The 15,410-nt window shown below is 43.0% G+C and overlaps 1 protein-coding gene across 3 annotated transcripts in view; it reads right to left on the bottom strand.

Moving 5' to 3' along the window:
• sobpa (sine oculis binding protein homolog (Drosophila) a) overlaps positions 1-15,410 on the bottom strand; it is a 270,327-nt gene that overhangs the window by 118,580 nt on the left and 136,337 nt on the right. For all 3 annotated transcript variants that reach the window (XM_067984981.1, XM_067984980.1, XM_067984984.1), the window contains exon 4: positions 6,467-6,618. In XM_067984981.1, coding sequence (XP_067841082.1) covers positions 6,467-6,618 — 152 coding nt within the window. The remainder of the gene's footprint in view (positions 1-6,466; positions 6,619-15,410) is intronic.

Raw genomic sequence — 15,410 nt, 5'->3', positions numbered from 1 at the left:
AGACCTGGGTGTCCTTGTACACCTGTCGCTGAAAGCGAGCATTCAGGTGCAGCAAGCAGTTAGGAAGGTGAATGGTATGTTGGCCTTCACTACAAGAGGATTTGAGTACAGGAACAGGGATGTCTTACTGCAGTTATACAGGGCATTGGTGAGACCACATCTGGAGTGTTGTGTGCAGTTTTGGTCTCCTTATCTGAGGAAGGATGTCCTTGCCATGGAGGAAGTGCAACAAAGGTTTCCCAGACTGATTCCTGGGATGGCAGGACTGACGTATAAGGAGAGATCGGGTCGACTAGGCCTATATTCACAGGAGTTTAGAAGAACGAGAGGTGATCTCATCGAAACATATAAAATTCTAACAGGACTAGACAGACTAGATGCAGGGAGGATGTTCCCGATGACTGGGGAGTCGAGAACCAGGGGTCACAGTCTCAGAATACGGGGTATGCCATTTAGAACCAAGATGAGGAGAAATTTCTTCATTCAGAGGGTGGTGAACCTGTGGAATTCTCTACCACAGAAGGCAGTGGAGGCCAAGTCATTAGATGTATTCAAGAAGGAGATAGATATATTTCTTAATGCTAAAGGGATCAAGGGATATGTGGGAAAAAGCGGGAACAGGATACTGAGTTAGACGATCAGCCATGATCATTTTGAATGGCGGAGCAGGTCCGAAGGGCCAAATGGCCTACTCTTGCTCCTAATTTCTATGTTTCTATGAACATTATCTCGTTTTAAGAACATCAACTCAACTCTAAACACCCCACTGTATTTTATTATAAAGTTTTATTTCGAAAAAAAGCTTTTTAAAACTGATTTAAGCTTTCAGTGGAAGGCCCCATTTCCAAGGAAACTATTTGTTATTTGGAACATGTCGATGGTAACATCGACCGACACTAGTCTAATTGCACAAATATTTGAGTAAGTGGCTGAGGCTTTCCCGTTCATTGGTTTTATGGACTCTCCATATCAACATTACTTTGGAATAAAACCTCCTCTGACAGCTCATGTTATTTGCATCTCAGCGCTGAGCACTCAATATCCAATTAAAAGACACCGCAAGTAATCCATATGGAAGATTAAACCGGGAATGCGATACCTTAACTCTTTCTTCACTAAATGGGCTATGCTGTACTGAAACCTTGCGCATTCTGATGTCGCAAAACATCAGGGATAAAAACGTGTTTATTATACATGTTTAATCCTTTTGGGACTAAGAGAGCAGCTAGATCTCCGAACCCAAAATCACAAAAATATAGGAACTCTGTTAAACTACAGGCCATCTGAATACTGAAGCTGTAAAGAATTTGCTGGGTTGATTCATCATATTTTTTTAAAACTGCCCCGAAACCTGTGAAATAGTCTTGTCTCATTTCTTTTCCAATTCTTTAAAAATCTTTTCAAAGGGACTTTGTTTAAAGTTCTGCAGTTGCAGGCTGCTTTCTGTCACATAGCAGCCAGGTTCTTTAATTGTAACGACATTTAAAAAAAAATCACACGCACACAAACTTGAAAATCATGGAAAGCCCAAGAAGCTGAATGGAAAAAGTTAAGCAATTATGATTGCAGCAGTTTTTTTTCGAAATCCAAGATGCCTCGGCCAATAAAGAATATGGGATGGGGGTGGTGGTGGGGAGAGATTTCCACCGTGTACTTGAACAGGTTTCTGATTTTGCTGTCCCTAGTGTACAGAGGAAATCTGAGGCCCAGGTTTGAGTTGGAAAGTTATTGATGACAAGAGACTGAAAACTGCCATGGTTTGGGGACAGGCAGTGTTCAACCTTCATTCCAGTCGCTGCATTTTGTTTATTTACCACTGACAGTAGAAGCGTCTGTGTGAAATAAGCACTTGTGCCCATGTGTAAAGCAAGGCTCATATTACAATTTGACGTTTCATCTTTAATCAATGCACCAACCTATGAATTCATATGACTCATGTCTGTTGAATTCCAAGAGACTGTTCTATCATCTGAAAGAGTGCTGTGCGGATGCTTAACTGTTGTCAGGTTTAGTGATGTACAGATATGAGCAGTGGCTGATTTGTTCCCTCCTTTTAATGATTTCTAAATCATTTTTAGAACATTTTTTTTTTAGCTGACAAAACACCCAAGTCTGGTTGTAATATCCCCGCCGCTCCACAGCGAGTTTGGTATGTGCAGCCTGCGATTATCAATCCAGTAGTAAGTGGGATATTTGTTAAGATTCCCGGGGTCCACACGTATTCTGTTTGGGCAGAAGGTGAAGAGATGCAAATTTTAGATGGAAGGCTGCAGATAGCGAATGTCCGCTCGGCCTTGAATGAGAGAGAACCTGAAACCTGGCCTACTGGAAAGGAACTGTGAAGAACAAATAAACAAACTGTGGCGGGGAGAGAGAGAGAGAGAGAGAAAACCCGAGCCTACTGCGTGATGGGAGAAAGAGACGCCAGCAATGGTCCCTCTCTAGCTCCCTCAAAACCAGAACGTGTCCCAGCATTTCCATAAGAATTAAATGGCAACGCATTCCAGTCTAGCGTGGGCATTTTTTTTAAACTGTCAAAAAATAAGACAAGGTAGCAGATGCTAGAGTTATTTTAATTAATTAAAATCATGTGACTAATTGGCCTCTGCTGGGTTTCTGTGGTAACTGCTTCCTTAACACTAATGGGCAATTGTGTTAAATGCAGCTCGGAGGCTGCACATGCAATCCTAGCATTACAACAGCTGTGCTCAAAGCAGCAGCAGCACCACCCAGGTCGCACCTGTCCCCTCACTTTTATGGTTACCTAAAGATCGAGGTGAGGAATCTTAAGACACCGACGACAAGGGGAGTCTACAAAATCTTATTTTCTTATAACAGAAACATCCACCAACCATCATCTGAGGGCTAAAAGGCCAATTAATCTCATTTTTTTTCTGCTAATGTCAGCATTAAAACAGAATGACCACAAAAATCGCGTCAGTCAACACAAATTCAACAGTTTCAATATTCTCGGTAACTTGATCCCAGGCTTTGTTTCTTAAATGGCACAACTACGCTCAGAGTTGATGCTCACATGGGCTTGGATGAAGAATGTTTTGATTATTCTCCATTTAAACAAGATCGAGAGTTACAACTCACAGTGAAAACAAACCATTCACAGATGCTTTTCCTTTTCTTTTTATTTATCATTTTACTTTCTTACTTCCCACTGATATCAATGAGATTTGGACTCTGATCCATTTTGCTCCACTGACTCTAATATTACCAGTTGGGACATTCAAAAGCACGAAAATCCACTTATAGTATTGTTTCAGAACTGTACAAAAAGTTGGGGGGGGGTGGAAAAGAGGTGTAAGCAAACATGGAATCAGAGGTTGTGATGCAGCACAGAATCATAAAGGTTATTTGTTCCCACACACCCAGTCTAATCCCACTTTCCTGCTATTTCCCTACACCGTTTAGCATTTCTTCATTTTCAAACAACTATCTAATTCCCTTCTACATTAATTAATGTTATTACTGCCATAACATCCAACGTACTACAAGCACCCATGATTATTATGCTGACCAGTTGTTAAAATCTGTGTATCTCACCCCTAGGTTTGAGGTTTATAAGAACCTGCATCGAGGCATTTTACTGCATTTTATAACAGTTGTAGAAAATCCAGAATGATGTTCCTACGTTTGATGCTAATTGCTTCTTGATACTAGGTTCAATGTGCTTTACTTAATGTAAGCCCAGAAAGAAAACCCTAGAACAGAGTAAAATGATATTTCTGATCTGATCTTCAGTGGGGGCTTAACACCTGAACTCATACAGCACAGGAGGCCATTCAGCCCATCGTGCCTGTGCCAGCTCTTTGAAAGAGCTATCCAATTCAACCCATTCCCCTGCCCTTTCTCCATAGCCCTGTAACTTAAACAATCAGCACAATGAAAGCTCACATCTTGTCTAATTAACAGCAGGGTTTACAGCACAGAGTGTGGAAAGGCAGAAACACTGGTATGCATGTCATTTGAAAAGAAGTACGTCGTTGCTATGGATGTTATGTAAATGAGCACCAGCTCCTTCTGCACTGCCCTCACAGCCTGGCCTGCTCTCAGACGTTGGCTCCTCTGTTAGAATATGCATATCGTCATTCTGTTTAAACATACAGGAATCAGACAGGAGCCTTGCCCAGCGCCGGAGAGGAGTGATATGCCAGATCTTCCCTGGTGCCTACCGTGGTAAATATCTTTTAAAATTATATAATCAATCAATGTTAAAAAACAAAGACGACTGCAAATTGGAAATCCAGCTTAAACAGAGTTGGGAGGCTCAGTAGAACTAAGCCAAGGCTGAGTGTTGTCGAGTTCGGGTTCCACAACCTATTGGAGTTGTGGAACAGTCATTTAGCCATTAAGATGTGGTCCCAATTTACCCCTAAGTCAGTAGGATGTTATTTGCCAAATCATTATGGAATGATTTAACCCAATAAATGCTGAATGACTTTCTTTTGTATTTCAGAGAAACAAACATATTTTCTGTCAGATAGTCTTCTTAAAAATTATAATTTTCAGAGTCAGATTGTGCTAAATGCTATGATACACTAATGAGAAGTAATAAATAGATGTGTGCCAACTGTGTCACTATTTACAACTCTCTTAAGAAGCACTGTACTCTACTTCACCGACAGATCCCATTCAGCAACAGTATCAGTCACTAAAACTATAACAGGCCGTCTCACTCTTCTTACAATAACAACTTCCACATTCTTTGAAACAATATACAAACCATTAAAGTAGCAGGATACAGGGCACATGCATTGAAGAAAAAAACGTTGTGTCATCATTTTAAAAGGAAATAGCAGATTATATTTTCCATTCAGCAGTAAACAGTCAACAAGCCCCAGACCAAAGGATTCACACCTCCATTACAAAATCTGAAAAATGTCTGTGGGCAAAGAACCACTGTTACAGCACTATCACAAATCAAGACAAACACCCTTCAGCAAGTTGTTGGTTAAGCCAGCAGACTGTTCACTAAGACAGCAAACAAGAAGCTCTCCTCTTTTCTTGTTGACACACAAAGCGTCTGAACACTTTTCCATAATCTACAGCCACAATAAACCTTGAAGCTACATTCCCACCTAAATCAACATTTGTAGCGTAAAGTTTAATAGCATGTAGTTCACTACCAGAATGAGCTGATGCTTAAAAACAAAATCCTGATTGTGTTCAGTTTTGTTTCAGCTGTACTGGCATCTCGGGCCTACTAATTTGGTTACTGTACCAAACAGGGGTTTGTTCGGTGATGGTCATGGAGAAGTCATTTTTACTTGTTTTAATTGTTACTATTTCCCAAACAATAGTGAGGGAGAGGAGAAATCAGGATTAACTTGTGAGAATTTCTAATGAATTTACACTTATTACCGTTTTGATTTTTGTGGGATTGCAGTACTCTGAGGTTGATGTACAGTATTGCTTTCTGGAAAACCTCGTGAGCTGAATGAAAACCTAAAATCAATAACCTACTTAAAGCATCGCCTCCACTGCACATCAACCTTTTAAAATAAACTTCACATTTTTTCCCTTCTCCTTATAAATTAAACCTCACACGAAGATGGCATCATCAAGAAACACCTCATTATTTCCTCACAGATTTTTCTAGAGCCACGAAAGGTAGTTTTATTCCTTGAACTAGCAGCTCGGTGAGCAGGGTAGTTTGTGCAGACCCTGACGATGAACACAAGATTGATGCTCTGGTGCTCATCAGACTCTGAAGCGTGAATTCATGAATCGACATTTAACTCCTTTGAGCACTGAGTATCCTTTACAGCTTCCCAAAATAAAAATGTCCATGATTTCTTTGTTAGAGATATCTGCAAGCATGATTGTCTGTCAATACTCCAATGCTAAATCAAGCAAAATTACAGAAATGTATGGAACCTTAATTCACAGCACGCGTTGAACTGAAGAAGTGAAACACTGGAATCCTTGATTGCTCAGTTACTATGACACTTGCCTGCTGAGTGGGAGGTCATGGCGTCGAGATTCCAGGGCTTGCCGTCCCCACAGCCAGGCAGGTTTTTGCCCTTCTCGAGCCGAGCTTTACTAGATGGGAGGAGCGAGTGTTTGAGAATGGTCAGGATGGGTGAAAGTTGACGCTGTCCACCTTAGCCTTTCTAAACCACCTCGCACCATTCCAACCCTTCAAAACTGGAGAAGAGTGTTTGGTGGCAAGCAAGCACCATCAACGGAGTAGGGGGGTTGGGGGCGGGGGGGGTGGGGGAGAAACAGCAAAAAAGTGGAATTCAAAACAAAATCTATAAAATTTTCAATTCTGGTGCAGAATTACTGTTGCAGTCCTCAAAGGGTTAATTATGGTCACTATGGATGCATTTTCCATCCCTCTTATTCATTAAAAAATAAATCTGTATTGATGAGCTATGGGTTGATTGAGAACCGTGTGATGTTAATACAAATTGTTACTGGAATCTCTCGGCTTAGATTTATGGTCTCTTACCTTATTACGCTTGAAATAAGCCCGTCTGCAAGCTGCAAAGCACTTTTCGCTGCAGAAACTTTTCACTTCACTTCCCATGCTGAGAGAGTATCGCTTAATTCCCAGCTTCTGGCACCAAGCACAAACTATCTGCACATTTATCATTTCATCATCTGAAACACAAAAAAAAGCACGCAAAACATCATGAGCAAAAGCATCATCGGTGTTTTCTATGTGACTCAAGACTAGCACAATGCAATTGAGTCTATTCCTATAGAAGTACATTGCAGCCATTCTGAATCACCATACACATTTTTTTTAAAAGCAATTTTGATGTAGGCAATGAGTTCCCATTCAACTTTTAGGGTCAGTTATTCTGGAATTTAGAGAAGAACTGAGCTGTTTGGCTTTAACTCTGTGTCCCAGAAACATTCCAGTGAGGATGGAGGAGAAGCAGAATTTCACAACATGTCCCACCCATTCAACATTTACAAACTTCACCATAGAACATAATGGCACGATCCTCTTATTGGTTACACATAGGCTTCTTAAATCTACACAGTAGGGCAAATTAATAACCACATAATTCCTATGTATAATATTCCCATACGATGAAATGTAATGCTGGACTTTGAGTCAACTATATGCTGACAAATTATCCTAGTTAAAAATTCAATTGGATGAAGTCATGCTGAGCAATATTAGCATACGAATGTTTCAAAGCATTCATATGAAATTCCTTTGACTATTATTTTACCAAAAGCATTTATTTTAAATGGGTTTAGGGTAAAATAGCAGATGGAGAAATTTCCTACAAAACACACTTACGCACTTGAGCACATAATCTAGGCTTCACTTAGACATTCATTACTGAGGGAGCGTTGCATTGTCGGAGGTGCCATCTTTCAGATGAGACGTTAAACCGAGACCCAATGTGTCTTCTCAGGTGAATGTAAAGGATCCCATGGCACTATTAGAAGAAGAGCAGGGGAGTTCTCCTGGCCATCATTTATCCCTCAACCAACATAACTAAAATAGATTATCTGGTCATTATTTCATTGCTGTTTGTGGGGTCTTGCTGTGTGCACATTGTCTTCCGCAGTTCTTACATTACTACAGTGACTACATTTCAAAAGTACTTCATTGGCTGTGAAGCGCTTTGGGATGTTCTGACGTTGAGGAAGGTGCCATATAATGCAAGTTCTCTCCTTTCTATATGATAATATTGCACTGTGTGATTTCATCCCAAATGTAACAGTGACTAATACACTTACACAAACACCGGCACACAAATACACTTTCACAAGCATACATACACACACAAACACCCGCGCACAAGTACACTTTCACAAGCACACATACACAAACACCCGCGCACAAGTACACTTTCACAAGCATACATACACAAACACCCGCGCACAAGTACACTTTCACAAGCATACATACACAAACCCATACACAAAAAAACATACAGACAAGCCTACAAACATGGACATACAAACAAGCATACACAGGTGCAAAAACATGCAAACCCATGAAGACGTAGAAACGTACATATACAAGCAAAATATATAAATATACACACAAGTGTACATTGACACACATATAAACAAGTAAACACAGAAACTTACATAGACAAGCATACATAAAAACAAAAGCACATACAAAGCATAAGAATGTGAATGAGTAATGCAGCTTGGCACTTCAAGTTCTTTCCCTCCACAATCATATAAAATTTGCCCCATCGGGGTCTCTATCCAGCCAACTTAATCTCCTAAAGGAAGTAACCAGACACAGATAAACTCCAAGATAAAACTCCATGAACTTTCTGCCCACACTCAATTGTAATCAAACAAAGCTCCAGAATGTCAATGAAACTTTATAACCCACATTGCACAGGTGACCTGTCTACAACCCCAGCAGTACATAAACCATTCTATTCCATGGAGTATAGGATTATCACACTCCCACCTTAATTACACTCAGTTCAGTTTTTGAACAGGTATTTGTTCAGTTCTTAATCAAATGAACATTAATTGTTTTTGCTTGGATGCAATTCAATGTGTGCACTACAATTTGGGGAAAAAGAATTTTGTTTCATTTCTAGTCTTGCTTGAGGCTTGTTAATTTTATATTCATGTTGCTAGTTCTCCACTCTCAGTCCAAAGTAAATAATCTGCTTGCATGCAAATTATCCATTTCTCTCAGCATTGAGGAATAACAGGCTACCATCATTCTACACCCTCACCAAGGGAAAGCATTGGGGAACCAAACATTAAAGCAGAGATATCTGAGTAGAGAAGTAAAGTGGTTGCATCTTCTTTGGATTTCTGTGTAGATTTAATTTGAGAAGAGACGTATGAATTTGACAGGTGGTAGGATACAGGCAGGGATGGTAGTAAAGGCAGAGCATTTTGTTAATGGGGCCAGTATAATACAGAGAGGACCTCAGGACTGTTAACCCCAGGCCATGTGTGCAGCATCTAAATAAAAGTCCTGTCACCCAATATTCGACACTTCAATCTTTCTGGTCATACATCAAACTCACCTGCCTTCTCCTCCTCTGCCAAGTCTGCAGGCCAATCTTCTGGGCTTTTGACTGAAGGGTTTCGCTACTCAGTATAGCACAATTATACAGGATACAGCAGACGCTGATAATTTTGGACACCTTCTGAGGGCTGCAGAGCAGTATTCCACTTGATCTCTCTAGGAAGTGAAACCTCTGTTTCAACATGCCAATTGTAGGTCCCACCAGAATTTGGGTAGAGGCATTAGCCTCATTGTGTTTCCTTTCAGCCTCTGTTGAGGATAGAGGCTCTAAGTGGTAGCCCCTGTTCCCTAGCAGCCATCCATCCAGTCTGCCTGCTCCTCAAAATAGTACTGTCAAAGTGGACTGACCTAAAATAAAGTCAGTGTAGCTGCTGCCGAGGTATCATGCATTCACTTGCATGGTTCTGTTCCTGTGGTCTGCCAGCACCTGCACACTGATGGAATTAAAACCCTTCCTGTTCCTATATGCCTCAGGGCTGTTGTTAGGTGCCTTAATGGCGACATTTGTGCCATCAATGAGGACTTGCACTTTATGGAAGCCTGCCACCTGATAAAAATTACTGTGCCTCATCGTGCTGTTACCTTCTTTCCATAGATCAATGGACAAAAGCGTGCGCCCTGCCAAACAAGGCTTCTGTGTCCTGCTTGACGTTTCAGGGAACTAAATTCTCACTAATATGACAAATGCCATCCGTGGAGGCTTGAAAGGAACCGGTCGAATAAAAATTTAATGCTGTGATGATCTTCACAGCAATGGGCAGTGCTGTCTCTGTTCTAGACCGTGTCTGAAGATTGGACTCCAGTAGGCAGTATCACTCCATGATAGCCTCCGTCATGAAGAAGATAGGTTTCCTCAAACACGCTGGGTACAGTACTGTCGTGGTTATGTTACTGGACTAATTATCTAGAGAATGTGAGTTCAAATCCCACCATGGCAGTTTGAGAATTTTTGAATTCAGTTTTTAAAAAGTCTGGAAAAAAAGCTGGTATCAGTAAATTTGACCATGAAGCTATCAGATTGTTGTAAAAACCCAACTAGTTCATTAATATCTTTAGGGAATGAAACTTACTGTCCTTACCCAGCCTGGCCTATATGTGACTCCAGTCTCACGCTAATGCGATTGATTCTTAGCTGCCCCCTGAAGTGACCTAGCAAGCCACTCGGTGGGTCGTCTTCTTGAGTGGTTTAAGAAGAAGGAGGCCCACCACCACCTTGTCAGGGCAACTAGGGACGGGCAATAAATGCTGGCCTTGCCCACGACACCCACAACCCGAGAACGAATAAAAAAGAAAGTAGCTGTGCCAGTGTCTGAAAGCTTAGTTCATGGGCTGATGCCAACTGGGAACCACATGACTGAGATACAAGCACACCTGCTTTTCTTCACTCCCCCTGAACTCCTCAGGCTCCTCCAAATCTACGAGGCCACTGGCAGGCCCAAAGGAACGCCCAATGCTGAGCAGGATGATTAGAGCTCTGGTTTACAGTTACTGGCAGCAAAACAGTGCCGTGGCTTCAGGTCAGTAAAAAGACGGTCCCGTCTTGCAGAAACTCAGCAGCAAACAAAGGAATAAAGTAATACGAGAGGAATAATGCAGAAAGAACAGAATAGAAAAGTAAAACAAGGCAACAAAATCCAACACACAAGAAAAAATAGTCTCAAATTTAAGGAATCCAAGGTTGGTAGCAAATTGCATGGAAGCCAAGGAGCATTTCTTTTATTAGGGCAAGTAAAGAAACGAAGAAACTTGCATTTGTATAGCGCCTTTCATGATGACGGGATGTCCCAAAACACTTCACAGCCAATGAAGTACGTTTGATGTGTAATAACAGTTGTAATGTGGGGAAATGAGACACCCAATTTGCTCATAGCAAGGTCCCACAAACAGCAATGAGATAATGACCTTATAATCTGTTTTAGGGATGTTGGTTGATCCCTCCTAGGTTTCTGCCCCTGCCACGGCACTGAAACGGCCCTTATCAAAGTCACAAATGACATCCTGTGTTACTGTGACCATGGTAAACTATCCCTCCGCATCCTTTTCGACCTGTCTGTATCCTTTTACACAGTTGACCACACGATTGTCCTCCAACGCCACTCCTCCGTTGTCCAGCTGGGTGGGACTGCGCTCGCCTGGTTCCATTCTCATCTATCCGATGGTAGCCAGAGAATCACTTGCAATGGCTTCTCTTTGCGCTCCCGCACCGTTATCTCTGGAGTCCCCCGAGGACCTATCCTTGGTCCCCTCCTATTACTCATCTACACGCTGCTCCTCGGCAACATCATCTGAAAACACGACGTCAGGTTCCACATGTACACTGACGACACCCAGCTCTACCTCACCACCACCTCTCTATACCCCCTCCAGCACCTTTGATTTGTCACGCAGCTTGTCCGACATGAGGAGAAATTTCCTCCAACTAAATATTGGGAAGACCAAAGCCATTGTCCTCGGTCCCCGCCACAAATTCCATTCCCTAGCCACTGACTCCATCCCTCTGCCTGGCTACTGTCTGAGGCTGAACCAAATCGTTTACAACCGTGGTGTCCTATTTGACCCTGAGATGAGCTTCCGATTCCATATCTGCTCCATCACCAAGACCGCCAACTTCCACTTCCGTAAGCTCCACTCGTCTCCGCCCCCGCCTCAGCTCATCTGCTGCTGAAACCCTCATCCATGCCTTTGTTTACTCTAGACTTAACTATTCCAATGCTCTCCTGGCTGGCCTCCCATCTTACACCCTCCATAAACTTGAGCTCATCCAAAACCCGGCTGGCCATATCCTAACTTTCACCAACTCCCGTTCACCCAAACTCCCTGTGCTCGCTGACCCACATTGGCTTCCAGTCCAGCAACACCTCGATTGTAAATTTCTCATTCTTGTTTTCAAATCCCTCCACGGCCTTGCCCCTCCCTATCTCTGTAACCTCCTCCAGCCCTATAACCCTCCTAGATCTCTGCGCTCCTCCAATTCTGGCCTCTGGCGCATTCCCGATTCTAGTCGCTCCACCATTGGTGGTCGTGCCTTCAGCTGCCTAGGCCCTAAGCTCTGGAATTTCATCCCTACATCTCTCTGCCTCTCTACCTCTCTCTCTCCCCCTTTAAGATGCTCCTTAAAACCACCTCTTTGACCACGCTTTTGGTCACCTGTCCTAAAATCTCCCCATGTGGCTAGGTGTCAAATTTTGTTTGATAACGCTCCTGTGAATTGCCTCGGGACGTTTTGCGATGTTAAAGGCGCTATATAAATGCAAGTTTTTGTTGTTGAGGGATAAATATTGACCAGAACATTGGGCAGAACTCCCCCTGCTCTTCTTCGAAGAGTGCCATGGGATCTTTTACATCCACACGAGAGGGCGGACGGGGCCTCAGTTTAACGGCTCATCCAAAGGAAGTAGTGCAGGAAAAGTGCCAGGAAACACGGGGAATTCATTGTGGATCTACTATGACTTACTTTGCATTCGAGGGTGTAATGTCCCAGTGAGACTCACATTTTCCAATGGTCGAAAAGGCAACTGCCAGATTTGCAATCGCCGCTTCTGCCCAGCACCTGCGTGGAAAAGTACACGTGGGGAAGATTGCTGCTGAGTGTCCAACTTGATGGTCACTTTCCTGAATCCAGTTATGCAATGCAAGAGCAGCTTACAATGTGTGGCGGTCTATAAAGTGTGTGTTGTGAAGGAACAGAAGGAAAGGAAGGGCTGATTTCACCACTAGTGCCCACAGCTGCGCATTTCATGTGCATCGCAGCAATCGAGTAGGTAGGCCCGAGGGCTGCACTGCCGATTCCTTGATCCTATCATTTTGATATTATTTGGAGGCTGCAGTGGGAGCATGACTCGTTTATATTTCTGTCTACGGCCGATGGCAAGAGATGAACGCTTGCAATAGGCTGCAGTTTTTAAATCTATAAGTGTCTATTGGTCCCCCAACCACTCAGGCTGGCTCTGGAAATTGGCGCCGGTGACATTGAGCACATCAACTGTCCAAACTGGTAATTACAGCTTTCGCTTCTCCCCCATAATACTGGCATAGAAGACCTGGATTGAGACAGGTTTCAGTGGTGAGAGGCCATTCTCTATACAGGGCACAGCGCTGACAACTGATACTGCCCTATTTCTGATCTGTTGCTCCAAGTGGTCCATGTGGCTTTACCTATCCAGATTACAGTAATACCATCTTCATTGGCTCTTCTAACCCCCCAACAATCGCCATAGCTGACCATTGCTGAATTCCACCCTGTAACCTGAAACCCCCAAGCAACCTCCTCACTGAACCTGCAATGAAACCTTGGCAGCTGACCTCAATCACAAGCACCTTTTCATCTCCAACCTCGCTCCTGGCACGCACCATTTAGGTACATATTTTTCAGCAGTTTCTTTGCACGCCAAGTTGGCCAGACTGCATTCTGTATATGTAAAAGTGTCCAGAGATATACACACACACACACACACACACACACACACACACACATAATTTGTCATTTGTAAAAATTTAGAATCTTTCAAAAATACATGTTGGGAAGAGCTGGAGGCAAATAAAACATTTCATCCCAAAGCCATTGTTGTAATTCCCATTAAAATACTTTGGCTAACGAATCTAATTGCTCCCATTTCTCATAGTTCCCCCCTATAGTAAGATGAGACGGCTAATCAGCAAAGCACACGAATGAAGTGTAATCATGTAGGTAATGGGTATGCTCGGTGTATGTAAAATAGCTCAGTTCAGAAAACAATCCCTTCTTTTAGTCAAACAGCTGCTTAACAGCAATTCATTTGCCTCACCCAGGTGGTTACAATTAAGCAGCATGGACTCTGCCACATTGGAAGTTCTGTATAACAAATATATTCCCTCACCGGTTCACAGACCACAGGCCTGCTATTAAAAATAAAAATTGCAATTTTGACCCTAAGTGGATACAGTTTTCAGCTAAAAAAAAATGGTCTTATAAATTCCAGCAATCCTTGCAGCTTTCCAAATTCTATTGCTAGATTTCTTTATCTACCACCTCTAGGTATATTAAACAAACAAAACATCTCATCGTCCAAGATCTTTTACTCTGCCCCAATACCAATGAACAGCACAGCTCACCCTAAGGTGGAGATAAAAAGAAAAAAAGACTGGAAATTGGAACTAAAAATACAAAATGCTGGGAACACAGAGCAGGCCCATCACTGCCTGGAAGAGAACAGACAGGTTAACATTTTGGGTGTAGGTCCTTTGCTGCTACTGGCTCAGTGGGAAGCACTCTCACCTCTAAGTCAGAAGGTTGTGGGTTCAAGTCCCACTCTAGAGACTTAAAGCACAAAATCTAGGCTGACACTTCAGTGCTGCACTGTCGGAGATGCTGTTTTTGGGACCTTGCTGTGTGCAAATTGGCTGTCGCATTTCCTACATTACAACATTGATTACACTAGTACTTCATTGACTATAAAGCGCTTTGGGACATCCTGAGCTTGTGAAAGGTGCTATAGAAATGCAAGTTCTTGCTTTCTTTCTTATACCTCAAACACCAAACACGAATCTTTCTCTAGTTTCTCTCCTATTTCCGCTCATGCCCTCTCCGAGCTCATCTTGTCCATGAGATCCACCTCCTGTTCCCTCGGCCCTATTCCCACCAAACTGCTGGCCACTCATCTTCCCTTCCTGGCCCCCATGTTAGCTGATATTGCTAACGGTTCCCTCTCATCAGGTACTGTCCCCCTCCCCTTCAAATCTGCCGTCATCAACCCCTACCTCAAAAGGCCCACCCTTGACCTCTTTGTCCTTTCAAACTACTGCCGCATCTCCAACCTCCCTTTCCTCTCCAATGTCCTTGAACGTGTTGTCGCCTCCCAAATCCACGCCCATCTTTCTCGCAACTCCATGTTTGAATTCCTCCAATCAGGTTTTCGCCCCTGCCACAGTACTGAAACGGCCCTTATCAAAGTTACAAATGACATCCTGTGTGACTGTGACCATGATAAACTATCCCTCCTCATCCTTCTCAACTGTCTGCAGCCTTTGACACGATTGACAACACCATCCTCCTCCAATGCCTCTCCAATGCTGGGTGAGACTGCCATCGCCTGGTTCCATTCCTATCTATCCAATCGTAGCCAGAGAATCACCTGCAATGGCTTCTCTTCCCGCTCCCTCACCGTTAACTCTGGAGTCCCCTGAGGATCTATCCTTGGCCCCCTCATATTTCTCGTCTACACACTGCCCCTCGGAGACATCTTCCAAAAACACGACATCAGGTTCCGCATGTACGCTGACGACACCCAGCTCTACCTCACCACCACCTCCCTCGACCCCTCCACTGCCTCTGATTTGTCACACTGCTTATCCGACATACAGTACTGGATGAGCAGAAATTTCCTACAACTAAATATTGGGAAAACTGAAGCCATTGTCTTCGGTCCCCACCACAAAC

The sequence above is a fragment of the Heptranchias perlo genome, chromosome 5 (genome assembly GCF_035084215.1).
Source record: "Heptranchias perlo isolate sHepPer1 chromosome 5, sHepPer1.hap1, whole genome shotgun sequence".
NCBI classification, from domain to species: Eukaryota; Metazoa; Chordata; class Chondrichthyes; order Hexanchiformes; family Hexanchidae; genus Heptranchias; species Heptranchias perlo.
Note: the sequence above shows the minus strand (reverse complement) of the source record. Positions and strands in the feature narration are given on the sequence as shown.